This window comes from Strix aluco, chromosome 9 (assembly GCF_031877795.1).
Source record: "Strix aluco isolate bStrAlu1 chromosome 9, bStrAlu1.hap1, whole genome shotgun sequence".
Lineage (NCBI taxonomy): Eukaryota > Metazoa > Chordata > Aves > Strigiformes > Strigidae > Strix > Strix aluco.
Genome location: NC_133939.1, coordinates 4179163 through 4198794, shown reverse-complemented (window position 1 = coordinate 4198794; position 19632 = coordinate 4179163). Strand labels below are relative to the sequence as shown.

Sequence of the window (19632 nt, the reverse complement as noted above, 5' to 3'; positions counted from 1 at the left end):
GTCCCTCTGTGAAAATGTCTGCCAGGTAACCCTCAGGAATAACGCGTGGGGGGTTCAGCTCCTGCTCCCACATGGGATAGGCTTAAAGGTTTTTTTGGTGTTCTCCACCAGCACAAGGTCGTATCTGCACAGCTGTGGTCTGCATAAAAACAGTCAACACGAGCCAGAAGTGAAAAATCGGCCTTTCTTGTATCATCCCCCGCTCAGGCTTCTGTAAAATAAATCACGTTCTCAAGACAACTGTCTTAAAGTCCACCTACAGTGAGGCTGACTTACCGAGGTCAGTGATACCCTGAGCTTATTTTCATTCTGTTCTACACTACCTTTTGCTTTTCCTTGTGGAAAAAAGAACACAAAAACCACCAAGCAAACTGAGGTATCGGCTACAGAGTTCACGGTTCCCTTTAAGCCAGTCTACACTTGGGTGTCCACCAAATGGGGTGGCCCTTCCAGCTCACCTTCGTGTTCCTGACAGTTTCCTGGTGTCATCGTTAGGGATTGTACCCCTCTTCTGAGCTGGGCCCAGGCATTGATCTGGCTTAGAGCTAGCCCAGCTGAAAACCAGAGGAAATACTTAGGCTTTTGCCTGGGGCCGCCTGAGCATCAGGGAAGGAGAGAGGGCAGGACATCCCTCCCTGTGGCGGTGACTGATTTCTTAATGGTGTTAAAATAGTAATGAAACTACTCATAGCCTGTGGCAGCCTGTCCTAGGGGAGAGTGGACAGCCTCGGATTAAATGTTTGGGCATTTTAAAAGGTTGAATGTGGATCTGGGGCTGGAAGTGACTGTGGAGATGTAGGGCAGGAGAAGGGGAGTGTCAGCAAGGTGGGGCTGCAGAAGGACTTTTCTTATTAGACATACACAATCTTTTCCTTATTCCAAGTCTAAGGGTAGCAGACCTTCATGAACTGCAAAGAAACATGTTCTGCAGCTCTGTCCTTTTTTTTGCTTCACCCTTCTCACTCTGTGATACGCAGTCCTTGTTTTAACCCCAGTTTAAAGCATGGTATGGCTTGATGTCCACATACTGACCTTGCACGCAAGGTCAGCCAAAGAGGTGCTGTACCTGCTGAGCTCAGGCAGAGATCCTGCCCTCCAAAGGTGCCCTGGTCATCAGGGAAGCTGAAGGGTAGGACCGCAGAGCAGACAGAGGTTAACAAGGTGACTGAAGCGGCTGGAGAAATCTCATCAGCAAATGACCTGGTAGGTACCTCATGGTGTTGTGGGCAGTAGCCAGTGCTTTGGGGCATAGTGGCCAGCAGTTCCCAGTTACTGGAATTCCAGGAGTAAATTAATTTCCCTGCTTGACTGGACATAGAAATTGACTGGGATATAAAATGTGTATTTGGGGATGGACAATCTGTCTTTCCCTGGAAGTTGCATTTATCTTCAGCCCACAGTTCAGGCCTGAGCAGCTTCTCAAAGGTCATTTTCCTGACCAACACTTAAAATGTCAGACCACGCCAGAGTCAGACCACTAATTACATGTTTTCACTACAATAAGACAACCTCTGTGTTCAAGAATTCAGCTATGGGATTTGTGTGCATGCACTAAAGGTGGAATTTATTCCCAAGATACCTGTACAAGAATTATTAAATGTAAAATAAATCTAATTCTTCTGAACGAACTCAGCCAGGCCAGGAATCTGGCAGATTAGTTTGCTTCTGTCCAGTCTGCAACAAAAATAGTTTGTAAACCTCTGCTTACCTTTCTGGATTTGTAAGTGACCGGAACCTCATTTGGAGAATCCTGAGTTTGAATTTTGGGCCAGTAACAGATCCTGTGGAAAATGTCAAGGAAATTCTTTCTACGTTTTCAAAATCCTGGTCGAATCCAATTAGCAAAGTGATTTGGTTGTACTGCTGAAAGGCTGCAGCTTCTCTAAAGATAAAGCAGACAAGGTGTCAGGAGTCACCAAGGGAATAGCACCGGTTTTAATATGTTCAGTCTAATATTAGAAACAGTGCTGAGGGAGGAGGACTGAACTTTTGATTAGTTTTAGACTGAATTTAAGATTAGATTTACAGGAAATGGGTATGGATTCAGGTCTTCAGGTGTGAACCTGCTCAGGCACTTTTGCACTGTTAGTTGAGGTGGGAGCGGGCACACAGCGGTCTGATGCCGTTTGCTCTGGTCCCAAACCAGAATCCTCACTGTGATTCTGCTTTGAACCCCAGCGGACTAGGCCCAAATGATGTTTGTACCTGGCTGGCTGTGCAGACCTCAACACTGAGGCATCCGTGGAGTTTGCAGAATATGTTGCTGTATATAAAAACCTATTTCTAACAATGCTGAGGTAGCTCTACACTGGAAGACTCTACCTTGGGAGTATTAATGCCCCTAACTAAATTTCTGGTGGCTCTCTTCTTGCAAATGCATCAGAAGCGTCTGTGAAACAATGCCGCATTGACCGGAATTAATGGAGAGTAATCCAGCTTCTCAGGAGAGGAAAATAGCACAGGCTTAAAGATGGGAGGGCTTGCAGGGCTGGAGTTTGACCTTGGTCCTTTTTGGCAGAATGGCCAGTTCCACTTCGAGATACGCATGAAAACTGCACCAGTCTTGGCGCAAAAGCAGCAGAGCTGCTCGCAGGAATGCTGTGGCCACACAACACATTCTTGTATGGCCGTATTTTAAGGTTTCCCTTATAAAGGTGAAGAGTGCAGATGGGACTGGAAGTGTATCCCAGTTGCAATGCTCAGAATGACTGGCCTTGTTTAGAAGCTTTAGGAGACCTGACAAACAGGACAAGTTTTAACCTGTCCAAGGTGTTTCTGACGTGTGTGTGTAAGCATGCTGCCTGGTGGGCTGTCACGCGCTCGGCAGAGCGGGTGGTCCTGTTGTGCAGCTCCAGGGAGCTGTGCGAGTGCAAGCAGATACGGCTGAGAGAATATGCAGTGAGAGACACTTGGGAAAACTAGTTGAGCAGGATTTGTTTGCTGAGGTGTGTTTAGATCAGTGAGGAATTTGCATGTCCACATAAACACCAGTCATTAATTTGCCTCTCCAAGGGAATGAATGGACTTGGATGTTACAAATTCAGGCCCAGGTTCTTCCCAGCTCTCTGGGGCATCCGGAGCTGGAACAGAACACTCCCAGGAAAGGGAAGGCAAGAGGGGGAGATGTGTTTTTCCTCCTGCTTTAGGGGATGCCTAGGACAGCTGTGCTGCTGCTGGCTGAGATTGTCCACTTCAGTCCTTGGACCCTGAGAAGGGTCCAAACCAAAGGGCTGGGCTGTCAGCTGGTGTGCACTGGGGGAGTCTGTGGAAATCACGTAGGGCCAGGAAAGCCCTAAGGCAGGTATGCTATCAAGTGTCAGCAGAGAAATTAGAGGAGGATATCTTGCCTCCTCCCAGATCCAGTTGTGCCAAGTGATTTGATAACATTTACAGATCATCAGATCAGTAAGACTTACGGATTAACTTTAGATTCTGCCTTCTTCCCAGTTTCATCAGCTAATACAATGCTTAAGGTGCCTCTTCTGGTGTCTTTGTTCCATGTAATAATATCCACAAAGTAGTGATAAACTGAGGTGAGAGAGAAAGCGAGCGTGGTTAGACTGCACGCTCGCTCTGCTTGCCAGCCTGGCTGTGTGCCTGTCTGGGGTCTGAGCTGCAGGTGGAGTACATCGTTCTCCCATTTGCTCGTCTGACACAACCCGTTCAATTTAACTCTAAAATTTCTTTCTCCTTCTTGCTTGCCATTTTCCTTTGCAGGGATTTCTAGTAGAAATACTAAGACATGTCTGGGAAAGCGCTAGAGCAAGGGTTACATAAGTGGCATGCAAGGTGATCTCTCTGCACAGCTTTCAGCACACCGCCTGTTTCACCATTCATTTTCAGATTGCCTTTTCTTTCTCCTGTCTGCCTCTGACCCCCTTCATTTCTGTTCTCAGCATCTTTCATTTGTCTTCTCTGTCACAGAGCAGAATCGCCTGCTCTTTGCTCTGATCTGTAACTCACTGAATTCACTTGCTGACCAGTGCTGGACCTCAGGCCATAATCCCTGCCCGTGGCTTGGTATGTTGGTGACCATGAGGGTGAAACCTTTTTCCACAGATTTGCCCCTTGCCTGTGCCCTTTCCCCGTGCCTTTCACTTTTGTCCAGGGTAGGTTTTTTACCCGTTCACCTCAGAGCACGTTTTTGACTCTCATTATTCCCACACACCTCTTGCACAAAAGAGTGGTGTCTTGTTTTGAAACACAGTTTAGGCACTGCCCTTTTGTGCTTCATTTGGGTGTTCTCAACAAATTTCCTAGCACTGCGAGCAAGATGAGCCTGTTCTTGCAGTTATCTAGCGAGTAGTTGGCTTTCACAGCACCAGGCAACTTTGCAGGTAAAGAATGTAATGGCAAGACTGCAGATGAACACAGTTCTATCCAGCAGCCACCAGCTTTGTTTCTGAAACGCTGGCTATGATGCTGATAGCAACTAACCGTCTCGGCTTGGCTGTTGCTGGAGGAGGCGATACACAAATAATCATCTCAGAAATCTTAGTCACTTACTGCAGAATGGCTCTTTGTCTGCTGTATCAAAAAACATACTTGTCACTGGATGGCTCTGTTGTGTTAAATAGCTTTTCCACTTATGGGCATAATAACCTATAGATGACAGTTTGAAAATGAGACAGAATGTTACTGCGCAGGCATATAAGCAACTAAATTGCTGAAAATAACAAAGCAAGTATTTAAGAAATAGTATATTGCTTGCCAGCTGCAAGGTAGTACTGTGACACGTGCTCCTGTACTTGGTAGACTTACACCAGGACTTGACTTGTGTAACTAAAGCCAACTGAGTGTCTGAATATGCCTGGTTACTGTTCAGCACTTATTTTAAGCTTGATCTTTTTCCACATCTGATGATATCCATGGTTAAGAAGGATTTCATTTTGCAGCACAGAATGAAAATCATCCCCTTAGCTTTGCAAGTTCATTTCTGGAAGTGTCAGGTATTTTAGCAGCAACGTTTCAGAAATGGCAGCCTGAAGCTGGGCTGTCACATCCAGGCTGGGACACCTCTGTGGGTCACTAACAAAAACCAGAATAACCCTTTGTTTACCGCTCTGCCATGCCTGTCAAGAGGGGTTTGGGGTGCTGAAAACTTAGAAGAGATTCTGTTTTAGCAAGAACATGTCCCTATGCCTCAAACTTCGCAGCTAATGGACTTTATCGTTTCTGTGACTTTAGTGTAAAGATCCCAAGTCTTCTTTTGGCTTTTCTAGTTCTGCATCCTTTACAGGTGGATTTCTAGATTGTAACATGATGTGACTGTACAAAGCGAGGGTAATTTCTCAGGCCTCTTTTGCCTGCAGCAGAGGCTTGTACCTCTGCAGAAGTCAAGGAGAGACCATCCCAAAAACCTCAGTGGAAATAACTTACGTGCTTTTGCAAAGCAGTGTGTTGTGTTAGTCCTTTAGCAAAACATTTGTCACACAGACAGTTACACTAATGATGCACAGCTCTGTCAGACATGTGTATTCAGGATGTATTTATATTCCCTGGATCCTTACCTAGGATGGGGCATGGCATAGGCCAAAAAGTTTTGCAGCTGGTACATTTGCCATTCCTGTAATTTCTGTAGGAGTCACACGGGTATGCAGTAATATTGCAGCTCTGTTTCAGGGATGACATGAACAGGAAAACAGACCTCTGGTGGTCACATTTAAAATACTGCAATCCTTAATCATACATAGGGAAGAAACATTTTGTTAGCAATCCTCATGCTTCAGGAAAAGAGTATTAATGCACTAGCAAAAAAGGACACGCCAGTGGACAGTCACTGACCAGTCTGAACACAACAGATTGCACTGGGGAGGGAGCACTGGGCTCTGGCAGAACAGTAAGTTCTCCTTTTGAGTGCACTCAGCTCTGCCTATGTCTGCTTTACTTTTCTGCTTGTCTTTTTCAGTTTTAAAACCATTCTTGTTCCTATTGTTACTGTGGTTCCAGAAGATCCAGCTGTGGATCCTACTCCGTCTCAGGTGTCCCCCTCTTCTCTCTGAGCTCAGGCCTGACAGCTGGCTATTGGGGTTTTTTTGCATGTGGCCTTCCATTTTGGTGTAAAAAACTCTTTAGAAGGACATTACTAATAAAACCAGTTGTTAGATGAGCAGCAAAATGAGCGAAGCCTCATATCCTATGGATTTTTGTTTTAGGCTGGTCTCCTGTGTGGATTCTCTTGTGTCTGATAAGGGTTGAATTCACATTACTGCCTTTTCTTCTATGAGGTATCTTCTTTACCCAGCTTTCATAAAACCAGTTCTGCTGCCAGGCTGGAAAGGAAAAAGCTTTCTTGCCTTTAAGACTAGGGCTCTACCTGCCAGACTGCACTGTCTGTCACTGCCAAGAAAGGCACATTGGATTCCGTCTAACTGCCTACCCCACATTCATCTTAAACCTGTTTTCTGAACAGGTTCTTGCCATTGCTAGTCCTTGGGGTTTTGTGTGTGTTCTAAGTAATAATAATAAAAAAATAATCCCACGGGTTTTCTAAACGTAGTCACAAATCTACCTGATGACTTTTTGCACAGAAAATTAATCCCATTTGCATTTGTGACAGAGAGCAGAAGGATCACCCCTGACTCATATGTCTGCCTGCTGCACATCAGCTAAACTCCTGTTATGTCAGCGTGCCACATCAGCACTGGGGAGAGACTGCTGTCATGGCTTTCCCAGAATATGCTTTTTCATGTATTTTCTAAGCAGTGATGATGTTTCTCTGGTCTTCTCTTTTGTGCTTGGAAACATTTTGTCAGTGTTTGTGCAATTCAAGGCAGAATTAATTACCAGAAAATATTGTCAGTGGACAGCCAGGCTGGTCGGTCCCGCCGTTGGGGTAGAAGTCTATGTGGCCTAGTGCTTCTGTGTAACCTAGTCCTGACAAAAGAAAATATCAGGGGTGGGGAGGGAATATTAAATTGTAAAATGCAGAAGAAGGAAACGTGAAAAACTAACTGGAACAAATAATAGTTATTTAGCTCTAGGATGCCTGCCTGTGCAGGAATATTAATGTCATTCATCTGTTTAGGCAGCAGGCCAAATGGTTGTGACCCAGCTGTGTCATTATAGCAATAGCATCAAATACCTAAAATTGGTCTGTGCGTGTGACAGTACAAAATTTGGCTTTTTGTGTCGCTGAGTGAGGGAAAGGAGAAGATGCAAAACACTGGGTGTTGCTGTGCTGCTGAAGCCCAAGTTCTTGAAAGGGCTGGGAGAAGACGAGAGGCAGCAATGAGGTGGGAAAGCCAAGTGCTAGGAGTAGGACGCTAGTGGGAGCAGAGTGGGGGTTTGCATCGCGCTGGTGGATGTGAAGATGTGCAGTTGGGCAAGGAGAGAGCTGAGGGAAATGCCAGATTTGCCCCAGAGGAAGGTTTAGCCCACAGGAGGTGGGATGAAGACTGGAAGCATCATGCAGGGAGCCACGGGTTTGGGGATAACTGATCTGCTGTGCAAGACATTGACTAGTTTTTGAGACGCTGGGTGCTTGGCGGCAGCCTGACCCTGCAGTGCGGAGCTGCTGTGGAACTGCTCCAGCGGAACTCTGTGCTCCAGTGGCAACAGGGCACTCCTGCACCACTGCCCATGTCCTTGTTCTTCATGGGCCTCGAGGCTGTAATTGCTATGAAACAGCAGCATGTTTTGAAATGCAAATAAAACAGCAGATCCCAAGGAAGTGCTGACAACAGGGTGGGCAACACAGGACCACAGAGCCCTGCGCAGCACCAGTGAAGGAGACTGCTGTCCTCCTGGGCCAAAGGAGCGAGGATGCCCCCAGCACTGCCTACCAGAGCCCCCGTTTTCCTGTGCTCCCCATCAGTCTCTAGGTTTCCTCATAATGGTAAAGAGGAGAAATGTCACATACCATCGGTGTCTGAGTGAATGACATCAACAAACTGTGCGTCTGTAGGGTCCAGCCTCTCACTAGGCGGCTTTCCTCTGTACAAGGGCCCCGCTGGGTCAAGGCCTGCAACGCAAGACCACGCACGTGGCGTCACTTCAGTAGCCTGCAGCTCACCTCGCTCACAGCGGGCAGCTGTGCTCGGAGCAACAGGACTGACAGTAGGAAGGGCTTACCCGTGATTCTTCCAAGTGTACCATCAAACATCTGTCCTACAAAGCCAGAGATGTGTGCTCCCAGGCTCACTCCTATCATGTGCAAGGAGTCAAGTGATGCTCCATCAACCTGAGATTCAAAAGTGCTCGTGGTCACAGATTTAGGCACGTGAAAGGCATAAAAGATATCAGGAGGAGGAATGTAAAAGCGTCTCCCTACTTTTTTCCCTTAGTGTGTTCCACTCTGTGTAAATATTCCCCCTTTGATAGTCCCACAGTACAGCCAGCACTCATGTTTGAGGCCCATATCTGAGAGAGCTGTGATAAGAACAGTTCAGGCAATGGTTGTATTTTCCTGGGGCAGTGACTACAGGTGTGGACAGGAACGAGTATTCACGGGCCCCATGAGCTGGCCACGTGTGGTTCCTGCAAGGAGTTAGCAGCCACAGCGATCCTAATGATCCAGTGTCATCATTGACTGTGCCCGTGCAACAGCTTAGAAGAGCTGCCAACTGTAGCTGATCCCTGTGAGCTGACTTTTGGGCATCCAGAAAGTGGAAATAGAGTTTCTATGTGTGGAAAAGCATCTGTAGAGATTTGTATCCAGACATGTAGAGACTTAGAGTGTAAACTGAATATTGCAACAAAATACCATCATACCAAGTCCAGGGGTAGAATTTGGCACTGCAGTATAGCTGCAGTTCCAAAAATGAATGTATTCCTTTCTAGGACTTTCTTTTCCCAGACATCCTGCTGCTTTTAAACACTTCCTTTGTGCCCTCTGCATACTGTGCGTTAATGACTATGTCATAGTGTGAACATTAAACTTACCAACATTTCATCAATAAGTTTCTTCAGAATCTCAGCAACTTTTTTGCAGTTTCTGGAAGCGTTACTGTAGATGAGAGTTGTTGCCCCGCGGTTCCAGTCCACAAGGATGACGTTCATGTCTTCTACAGAAAGCAGAAGATGTACCAAGTCAGGGATCCAGACCGGGGTAGAGCCTGTGAGTCGGTATCCGTGGATGATGAACGTAGTTTTCTTGGTCACATCTAGATACTTGGAGGCTGTTGAATCGAGCTCTTCAGCACAGCTTGGGTTCTGTCTGGTGTAGAGCAGCAGCTTCACTTTCAGGTCTGTCCCTATCAAAGCATTGCCAACGGTGAGAGCAGTGAACGCAGGGCATGTCTCCCTGGGATCTGAAAAGAGCACAGTGTGGCAATCCTGAGGTTAGCACTGATGCGTTTGCTTTGACCTTTTCTACCTGCCAGCCCTGCCTATGTTGTGAGCTGTCTGAGCGAGGGCTGCTCCTTTCCTCTCCCTCATGTTCATGACTGGAGTTACCCTGAAACTTAGTTTTTCTTGCTGTGTTGGAACAAAGGCAGCAAGTGCACCTTCTCAGAGCAGCATTCCCTGAAACAGCACAGCCCTGCTTCCACTAGCAGCTGGGGGATCGCAAAATCTCCAAAAATCTCACTAGTGTAAGGTATTAGAGACCAACAGCTAGGATGGTTGCTGTATTGGTTTGAGAGCACACCCAGATGCTGTGGATAGCCTCTAGGGTAACGAGATATCCTTGTGGTTTGTTTGTAGCTCCAGTCTGGAGCTGACAAGCTGCAGAGGATCTTGCTGTTGTGAGGGGCAGCTCAATGCTTCATTTGTATTTGCAGATGTAGCCTGCTATTTCAGACTGCAAAATGGGACACCCTTTGACTGCATGAGATATGTTACTGATATTGCTTTATACACAGCTGAAGAGTAACTGAATTTTATGTAAGCGCTGCTTTATGGGACCAGTCTCTGCCATTTGAAAGCCTGTCTTTGTTCCTTGCTTTTCCAGCAGAACACCAGCTGAGCCTTCGGAGTCCAATACAATCTCCAGCAGGGCACTGGCAGGGAATGGAATAACTGCCTCCAGACAGACAGTGCTTATGAAGGCCCTCCCAGGTTTTGTAGCCTCTTCCTGGCTCACAATTCTTTTCCCCAATCCCTGTAATCTTATTGAAGAACCTTGTGGGAGAGAGAGTCTCTTTCACACATACGCCCTGGGCTGCAATAATTGTTCAGGCTGCAGTTGCTAGAGAAATCTTCCTGATCTTTGTTGCTTAAAGGCCTGTGCAGTAGGTAGAAGGGTTTAGAAAACCTGCAGCTGTAAGCTGTGCTCTAGCAAATCTCCAATACTCTGTGCGTTTTAATTTCTAAATGATGAAACTCTCAGATTTTATGAGCAACTTTCCCTTTTCTCCTCCTATGGAAATCAGCAGCATGAGAGTGATATAAATGCTATGTGCCCAGCACATAAAATAATCTGCTCAGTTCCCATAGTTCTGCTAATTACTTTGTAGAAGCCCCAAGAGCTCCAGAAATAAAAGTTAATAGGCTAAAAGGATGTTGCAGTTAAGTCCAACTGGTTATTTTAAATTGCTACCATAAATTCAGAAATAAATTTTAACATTTGAAATCCATGGAGTCTTTCCTGTATAAAGCCTATGGTAAAATATGAATAGCGGAACAGGAGCCGTGGAAAAATGAGCCCTCAGCCAGGCCCAATGAACACTGGTTGAAATCAGTGGCCTTTGAATTGAGGGTGTTCTGCCTCTGGAATGCTTCTATCGGGGCTCCCAGGGGCAGTGTGACTCTGGGCCCTGCTTGCAAGAGTAGAGGTGACCCAGGTGGCCCTCTCCAGACCAGCTTGCTCTCCCCTCCTTCTACAGTGCCAGGCTGCTCCAGAGGCACAGCACAAGAGTTCTCCTATGGCACTGCTCATGGGGAGATCTCAAAGTAACTAGCAGAGAAAAGTTATCATTTTTTGCTAATGTACACCAGCATACACAGTGATACTCAACGACTGTCCTCTAGGTGCTACTGCAACATTAAAAACTACAATTATATTTATTTTTTACTAATAACTCGAAATTGGTTTAGTTATTGTATAGCATTATTGTATAGCATTGTTAATCGTCTTTACTGCCTGTAATACAGGCAGAAATGCCAGGCAAGAATTACTTCTATATGGTGCAAGATAGCACTGATTGCTTAATTTGTTTCTATATCTCCTGCACTGTGCTGAGACTTGCCCAGAGGAGCACTACGTTTGTCACCAGAACAGCCCAAACCTTCTGGTAAAGAAGAGCTTTTAAAGACCTGATTGGCATTTGCTAATACCTAACACAGGGACTGTTTAAAAAGCCTTGTTATATCTGCACCAAGTCTGTTAGATTTGTTCTATTTTGATTAACAAAATCAGATCAGTGCTAATAGTGGGGGAAAACCTGCCAGCTTCTCTTCTGGCAGGCTGGTGCATATCCCAGACTCATCCACCATGTGTTACAAAAGCTGACACATGAGGACAGCCAGTTATCCTGGCTTTGCTCTTCGTTCTGGTAAGCACAGTGAATCCTACCCAAATGGCTGGAATTGTCTTGGAAACTCCAACTTGATTTCTCTGATGGGGCAAGAGGCTTATTGAGATTAACTCTGCAAGCAGATAAGTGAGGTGGAAACTTAGACCCTGGCGCTGTACTTAACCCATCTCCAACAGACCACTTCCCTCCAGGAAAGGTAAATACATGTGGCAATTAACTGAGTGTCCCATTAACCCGTTTCCAGCCCTGTCTTGGCCATTAGCTTGCTGAATTCATTTTTCTCCCTCTGCTCAGTTTTCTAATATGTAAAATAGGATGGCAAACACTAGTCTCCTGGGCAAGGTGCTCTGACATCTCAGCACCTGTAGCAGGGGGCATACCAACCTGTTAAACCCATGTTCCTATGTGGGAGCTGGACATCTTTTGTCTCAAGCTTGAGATCAGCCTCTGAGGTGCTATTGCAGTGGAAGGGGCATCTTCAGAATAACTTAGTTCTGAAATTACATATATATATATATATGTATATATATATTGAGAAGTTATATATTCCCAGGTGGGAATGTTGTGGTTGTGAGAATGGTCCCAGGAAGACTCCATGGTATTTTCTGCAGTCAGTGCTACCTAAGGCCTGCCTTCCCCTGTTCTCTCTCTTTCCTTTCTTGGATGTGGTGTTTGGAGGCTTTTTCTTCCTTCTGTCCTGGAGGTTCATCCTATGGACAGGGGGGCTTTGCAGTAGAGGCATTTTGGGGCTGTCTGCATGAATAGAATAGCAGCTGATTTTTGTAACTCCACCAGTCTGTCTTCTTGCAAAGCGAAGTTCCAACAGATTTTCACTTCAGTGGGTCAATGGTCACTTGGTCAGATTTGTAGTTGTCCTAGACTGTATTGCCACTCAGAGCCCACGAAGGGGGCTGCTCACCAAGTCAACACCTTGGGTGGACCTCAGATAAGGGTGTTGCTTCTTCTGCGTCTGTTCACAGTTTCACTGACCCTCAGAACAGTCACCTTGACTGGGCTTTTTACAGTGTTTCCACAGACTGGTCTTATGCATCAATAATGAGGCTTCAGCACACTTCACTACCACACAGCAAATCTCTGTAGCATTAGTGAAGATTTCCATCACTTTTCCACAGAGAGAGTGTGCCCTCTACCTCTTAAACTGGTCCTCAGTATCTCACTGGCTTTCCTCGGTGCCTTTTCAACACAATTCGCTTTTTCCACTTCTTATGACTACATTTCCTACAGCATATTTAACAAACTAAGCAAAATGCACCCCCAAGATTACTCCAGAGAACCTGCTGAAATACAAGTTAGTATTTATAAGAATACTGTTTTGCTTTTTCTTTAATCCTGTTTGTTTTCCCTACAAAGCAGAGAGCTATAACTTGACTTGCTCCCATGTGTATGCTAACACAAGGCAGTACATTTGTTTATTGTTACACAGGTTGAGTCTTGATAGGGCTGTGAGGATATCAAATGAAGCTTATTGTTCATAAATGGTAATTCATCCTTTGAGTCTGTCATATAAGACACTGCTGAAAAGAAATCCTTCTTCTCTGAAGATTTTGCATGACATTTTCAGTGTCGATGGATAGTACTTATATAAGAGAAATGTTTGCAAAATGAGGAAAAGATAATAAAAATGACTTCTGGTTTTACATTTGGAACTCTTAGAGCTGACTACATTCATGTAACCAGTATAATTTGCTTTGCCAAAATAAATAATGCTAGTGGAAAACCCTATGCAGTAACTATAATGCAGAGGGTAGATATATTCATGTTTCTGCAAAGCACAGAAAGCGTGTTACATTTGCCAAAAACATTCAAAACAAATGGTTGATTTCTTACCTGTTTTCACCCTATACAAAAGGTGGATGAACACAACACACAGCCTCAGCATACGGACTTCCACATGGAACTTCTACAGGTAAGAGAGTTTAAGGATCCCACAATTTCTTTGGCATGTGTCTGCTGTCTCTGACAAGTTTGCTCTCTTTTTTTCTGCCAGTAACAGTAGGTGTGGTGAAAGAAGGAAGTTACCAGCCAAGAAATGAAGACCAGTCTTTAGTTATGCAACTAAAACTTCTTCTTAAAAAGGTGGGGCACCTTCTATTCTACTAGGTTTCCTTATTTTAAATATAGTTTGCCCTGGGGAGTGATTAATCAAAGACACAGATGCTTTGTCAGGCTGTAAGCAGCAATGTGACTACACGTGTTGAAACGAAGGAAATTATTGCGTGTCTATTTGTCTTTTGCAAAGAATGTTAAAAGGCAGCGAAGATTGTAGGTGTCACCGCAAGCCTGATAAGCATCTGGGCAGGGCCAGCACTTGTTTTCATGGGGCCCTACGTTGGTAGCCTTCACGACGATCCCTACTCCCCCCCGGCCCCCCTGCGTGCTGTGGCCCAGCGTCCCTTCTCACCTACAGTCCCTGTCCCCTCAGGCGGAGGCCAAGCACAGCGCTGTGTCCTGGCAAAGGGGAGGTGCCAGTTTGAGTCAGTCTGGGCCTCCCTTGGGCTGCCAGGCGACTGCTGTCTTGGATGACACTCGCACATCTGGCATCCCCACCACGTTCTACAGAATCACAGAATGATCTCGGTTGGAAAAGCCCTTGAAGCTCCACCAGTCCAACCATGAACCTCACCCTGACCGTTCCCAACTCCACCAGATCCCTCAGCGCTGGGTCAACCCAACTCTTCAACCCCTCCAGGGATGGGGACTCCCCCCCTGCCCTGGGCAGCCCATTCCAACGCCCAACAACCCCTTCTGCAAAGAAATCCTTCCTAAGAGCCAGTCTGAAATCCTAATATCCAGTTTTCTTGCAGACCTGCTGGAATCTCATGAATCCAACTCTAATTCAAGTAAGAAAGGCTATTCTTTTTCCATGCTGGACAGGAGGAAGAAGGTGGCAGATGCAAAGACAACTGTCAGGGGCAAGGAAAGAAAGGCTGAAATTGGAGCTGGAAGATCTAGTGGCAAAAATTGGGAAGATGAGGGTGGTGGGGAATTTGTAACGGTGAGAGAGTGGAGGGGAAGAGCAAACAGGGATGACTACTGGATAGAAGTGTGGTGGCTTTGCCTAATGTTTTCTTAGCAAATTCTTCTAACATGGGCCAGGGAAAGGCAACATGGGGAGGATCAGAAACACCTCGTTAAGCGCAGGCTCCTTTTTTTTCCCCCCGGTGATGATCCAATGAGGAGCTGAACTATTACAGTTCCCAGTTGCATTGCTGCTTCTTTGGTCCATGCTGTACATATGAAGGTTTTTGACTTTGCTAAATCTTGGGTTAATCCTTAACTCTGCCTGCTGGCTGTCTGCAGCTCCTTCTTGTTCAGACAAGTGTGTGCTGCTTGTCTGGTGCAGGCATGGATTACACCTCAGAGGCACAAACCCAGCCACACACAGAACTTTTTCACAAGCACCTTGAGCTCTCCATCCTCATGCAGCTTAGCAATGACAGTCTCACAGGACATGTGCCATGCTGTGATTCCATCTGGTAATCACACAGGCAAAAGTTGATTTTTATTTTGAAGAGGATAAACATTGAGCAAAGACACCAAGAAACTTCTGTGGAGTCTGGAAGCTGCAAGCTCCAGGAAAATGCTTTTTCTGATGCACTGGCAAAAGGAAATCCTTTGAAACATTGTTTTCCTTCCAGTTCCTTTCTCACCTCCACCAGTAATCCTAAACTCTGTCAAAATATTTTCTCCTTAGCAAGTCCTGCCAATGGTGCGAAGGAATCGGTCCAACACTGAAACATGCAAGATGAACAGAAGGCTTCTACCTATTGCAAAAGACATTTGAGAATCAGAGATAAAATGAGATAAAGAAATCAAGAGGGCCTTGCCTTTCTTCTCAGCACAAGAAGAGGTAACAATTTATTGCCTGAAGCTAAGCCCTCCTTGTTTCTTTTCCGCATCACTTTCCTCAGATTTCCATTTCCCATCTGAGATAGCTCATCCAAGTGGCTATCATTTCAATAGCTGGTACACTGGGACTGGCAGGCTCTTCCCTCTAACACTCAATCATCCCTCAAAAGACAATGATTTTGAGTAACCATTTTAGCATAAATTAGGCTGTCTGTTTACAGTGAACGTACCCAGGATGTCAGCACTGGAAATGCTGTCCACCACTATCCCATCCTGACATGAGGAGTTCAAATAACCACCAGTGTTTACAGATTACTTCCAGGTCTTGAATCCTGTTGACCAGTCTTCCACACCTGCCCCACACAACCTTCCTCAGCCACACACTAGTTAAAGATGGTAACAACTGACTCACGGCTGTTTGTTTGTTGTATACTGAAGTCTAAGCACAGAATACACAGGAATACTTCTTGGGACATCAGCCTTCGGACTCAGAAGTGATCCCATTGTGAGCTTTGAAACCAATAACAACTCAAGACAGTAAAAATGACTTCTTTTATCACACATAGAAAACATTTAAGATCAGAATTGGCACCAACTTAAGAACAACTTAACAAGATATAAAATAATTTTACATAAGAGAAGCATTCTGATACTAGCTCTGAGGTGTCAGCCATTGTTATTTCACACTCATTATAGAAGCATTTTAAACTGTGTTTGGTCACTGTGAGTAGAACCATTGTTTGAATCCGAGCCTTTTTCAGAAATGTTTCCTCCTTAGAGAAGCTTATGACAGCGACGGTCAGCTGAAAAATATTTTTTATATGCATCCACTGCATGAAATCTCACTGATTTTAACTAGTTTCCCGTGGGTGGAACATTTTCATGGAGATACTGGAGAGCCAAATCTGTCCACTTCATTTCTTGCTCTTTCACGGACTCGGTTGTGCCACCATTGTCTTGCTCTGGTTCAGGAAGCTCATTCTGAGAACAAAACAGAGGTACAATGCATTCCACACACAATACACATCCTGAAAGGAGCAGGTTACTAAGACTTTGCATGGATAAATACAAAAATCCACACACGAGACCAAAGGGTGCATCTGAACAATACGTATCGTACATACTGATCCACTTAAAAATATTACTAAGCCCACTTAGGAACAATATTCTTTTGAGATTAATATGGTGCCTAATATGAAAGGTAAATTGGTTTTGCAGGACCCTGGGGCCTTGCTGTACACTCAGATTGCACATGCAGTGAAGAAGAAGAATATATATCAAATGCAAAATAAGTAAATAATAGTATGATGCCGTTGTTCCATTGGTCGTTTGTAATGTGTTTCTTTTGCTGTTGCCAGGAATACAGATTCTGCATTCATTATAGCTGTTATTAAGACAACTCATTCTGTAACATGTTACTTTCCTATGGCAGGTGAGAAATCCTTCCTCTTTCTACATGCTGAACTCAGGTGTGGCTGTGCTGTATCAACAGTAGAAGTCAGAAACCTGTACCAGGTGCAACACTGAGCTGCTCACGACCCAGTAAGGAGGAAGTACAGTTTAACTGAGATTTCGTTTTCCTTCCTTATATTATTTGTTCTCTGTGTTGCTGTATTGGTGCTATCACACAGAGTGCTTGTTATTCTGCCAGATACCATTTGGGCAAGAATTTTGAGTTCTAGGTCTCTGGAAATCCCAGCATGAGCTAAACAAAATTTTTCAGTTTTGAAAACAGCATATGATTCGAGCCCATTTGAGTTCATAGGAGTCTCTCGAGTGAGCACTGGATCAGATGCTCAGGACAGGCTCAAATACCACTTTACAGCCATTCTGTTTGCTCCTTTACAATGCCCCTGAGTAAGTCTCCTGTGAATTTGTGATGTTTTTTCTATGTGATCAGAGCCAATCCCATCCCTAGGGATCTTTATATCCACAGCCAGGCTTTTCTTTCTATTGTTAGTTGATGAGGCTTCCTGCTCTGAGGCTGCCCTCTGTATGTGACTGTAAGTAGCTCAAGAGATGGCTGTAAGGAAAGAAACAGTAACGTTTGGACACAAGGTAAAGGCAAATGTCATCAAGAAACTAGTTTATGATATTCAGCCTGTCTAATACAGGTTATGCCAAGCAAAGGGGGGTTTGGGCTCTTGTATCTGAGGATTGCAGTTCTGCAAGATCGCTTCTACAAGCCCAGATCTTGGCAGGAAAACTTGTGTGCTGTATATATGGATTTTGGGGGTGTGTAGCTGCTCCTCGTCCTCTCTGAAAAGACAGTGGTGGAAGGGCTAAAGCTTGAGTCATGTCACTAGCAATTTGGTAATGTCTCTGTGCTAAAAGAAACTAGCAGTCCCCGGCTGCTTTGTCAGTGCTAGCCAGGCTAAAGCCTGTGTACCAGAGGGAATAAGGAAAGGGAAAACTCTCAGATAACCTCTCACTTCCCTGGTAGTTTCAAAATGACTAAGGAAAGGTGTCAGTGTGGGAGATCTGAAGTTTCAGCTCTGGGCTTTGTGGGATCAGACGTAGCTTTTTTTCCCCAGCTGCACCTCTCTGGCCTGGTAGCTGTACAACAAGAAGTACACTGGCTGAAAAGATAGCTGCCATGCATTGGATGCAGTGCTACAAGCAAGAGTCCTACTGCGGATGCCAGTTCATTCGTTGCTATCCTTGAATTCGCAACGGCAACACTGTATCTGGAAAGACTGATTAGGAAGACGTTTGGAAAATTTTCAGCTTCTTTTAATGGAATTTCAGAAAGTGGAAATAAAGTGTAACCAAGACTGCAACTGTCAGCATGAGACTGAACCTCTCTGTTCTACAAACCAACTGGGAAACCACTTCAAACATTAGTAACATGAAGGGGAAGCACAGAGAAGGGACAGTTCTACTCCTCCCTGATGCCAAACCCAGAATTGTGCGATGGGAAGGGCATTCCAGTTCCGAGGAGATTTGGGAACCGGTCAGGGGAAGACAATCATCCACGTCCTTATGTGTGCACAGGAATGACTGGCATATAGGACAAGAAAAGAGTGAGTCAGATCCATCCCGGCAACCTTTTGTACGAATGAAGTGCACCATAAGCAATACTGTCCGTGCCATTTCTTGGAAGGGGCTGTGATAAACACACCAGCCTTAACTCAGACTGATAAGTAGCAATTCACCTACCAGAGGGATAGCCACATCCTCATACGGCAATTTATCTTCCCTCCATGCATCATCGATCAAATCCAGGATTCTGCCATCCCTTTGCACTTCGCTGTCCATCGTTGTAGCTGGCAAGTACAGCTAAATCTAGGACACAAAGCAGATACTATTTCTAACATCCACATCCCCAACCAAGGACCTGGAGTTTGGACTATAGGCTTGCTCCAGTTTTGATCCAATTTCTGTTAAGCTTAAGCTTTTATGGGAAACCTTGATTTTCCTAATCCACTCAAAAAGGGTTTTAAACACAAGAGAACTATTTCATCTGAAAAGAATGCTATCAAACTGAATTGCAGATTGATGTGTCAGAGATGAATACATAAAACTAGCCTGTTATTATTAATTATAGAGCTTTACATGTGTTTATAGCTACTGACCTTTAGAAGTCTCTTTTGAATGAGCTTGAGGACCTAGAGCTCCCCAGTCCCCTCTAATTGCACAGAACCGTTGCTTGTTGGTTGCTGCCTGCTTGCTTTCAGTCCCTCATCAGTGCTGTAACTCACCCGCAGCTTCACGACTCTGGGAAAGTCAGAACAAAGGATTTAATGGCACACAAAATGCTGCCAAATCCTGAAAACCAGGAAACTGGTGGAACAGGAGGAAGAAATAAGACCTGTCTTCCATCATTCCAGGGGTTTCTTGTGATCGTTTGGTTAGTACTCTGCCCTCCCCGAGATGCCACCTCACCCCTGTGTGACTCCTGCAGGACAGCAGCCAGCAGCAGGCGGCTCAATCGTGCCAGGTTTGGCGACTGACCGATATTTATTTAAGGCCAAACCAGGCTGGGGGCTCTGGGAGGCTGCAGGAGCCGGCTGGCCGTGCCTGGCTCCAGAGCTACCCCTCGACAGGCCTTGCCTTTACACCCAGAGCGGTGGAGCCCCCAGCCGCTCCAGAGGCGGCCCCGCGCTGGGTGGGCACAGGCCTAAGCGCAGCGCAGCCCCGGTGACCGGGGCGATGCGACCCCCTACGCCCCCGGTGCCCCCCCTCTGCCCGGGCCAGGCGGCCCCTGCCCGCGGCCTACCCTGCCCTGCCCCGCCCCGGGAGGCAGCCTCGGCGCCGGCAGCGCGCAGGCGCAGTCCCGGCGCAGGCGCAGTGCTCGCCCGCCGCCTAGGCCGCGGCTTGGCCCCGCCGTTAGGTCGGCAGCGGC

The 19632-nt window shown here is 45.8% G+C and overlaps 2 protein-coding genes across 6 annotated transcripts; both read right to left on the bottom strand.

The window, feature by feature from the left end:
• Positions 1 to 3: 3 nt before the first annotated feature.
• LIPH (lipase H) lies at positions 4 to 13338 on the bottom strand. The gene is made up of 10 exons (XM_074833476.1): positions 13266 to 13338; positions 8884 to 9251; positions 8074 to 8182; positions 7862 to 7963; positions 6787 to 6876; positions 5511 to 5678; positions 4507 to 4602; positions 3417 to 3528; positions 1709 to 1882; positions 4 to 139 (listed from the first exon to the last, which is right to left on the bottom strand). The coding sequence occupies exons 1-10, from the start codon at positions 13315 to 13317 to the stop codon at positions 55 to 57; spliced, it is 1356 nt and encodes a 451-aa protein (XP_074689577.1). The 5' UTR covers positions 13318 to 13338; the 3' UTR covers positions 4 to 54.
• A 2482-nt stretch (positions 13339 to 15820) lies between these two features.
• ANAPC13 (anaphase promoting complex subunit 13) lies at positions 15821 to 19632 on the bottom strand. 5 transcript variants are annotated; one of them, XM_074833472.1, is made up of 4 exons: positions 19507 to 19632; positions 18863 to 19004; positions 18447 to 18572; positions 15821 to 16268 (listed from the first exon to the last, which is right to left on the bottom strand). In XM_074833472.1, the coding sequence occupies exons 3-4, from the start codon at positions 18543 to 18545 to the stop codon at positions 16143 to 16145; spliced, it is 225 nt and encodes a 74-aa protein (XP_074689573.1). In that variant the 5' UTR covers positions 18546 to 18572; positions 18863 to 19004; positions 19507 to 19632; the 3' UTR covers positions 15821 to 16142. The 5 variants fall into 5 exon arrangements, with proteins under 5 accessions (XP_074689573.1, XP_074689572.1, XP_074689574.1 ...); XM_074833471.1 differs by lacking the exon at positions 19507 to 19632 and adding an exon at positions 19099 to 19444; XM_074833473.1 differs by lacking the exon at positions 19507 to 19632 and adding an exon at positions 19173 to 19444.

Excerpts from the sequence above, each read along its gene's own strand:
- LIPH (XM_074833476.1), bottom strand. The coding sequence starts at position 13,317 with ATGCTGAGGCTGTGTGTTGTGTTCATCCACCTTTTGTATAGGGTGAAA. Across the intron at positions 9,252-13,265 it reads TTTGTATAGGGTGAAAACAG|ATCCCAGGGAGACATGCCCT; the intron begins GTAAGAAATCAA and ends TGCTCTTTTCAG. Across the intron at positions 3,529-4,506 it reads AGACAAAGAGCCATTCTGCA|TTTATCACTACTTTGTGGAT; the intron begins GTAAGTGACTAA and ends CTCTCACCTCAG.
- ANAPC13 (XM_074833472.1), bottom strand. The coding sequence starts at position 18,545 with ATGGACAGCGAAGTGCAAAGGGATGGCAGAATCCTGGATTTGATCGAT. Across the intron at positions 16,269-18,446 it reads AGGATGTGGCTATCCCTCTG|AATGAGCTTCCTGAACCAGA; the intron begins GTAGGTGAATTG and ends TTTTGTTCTCAG.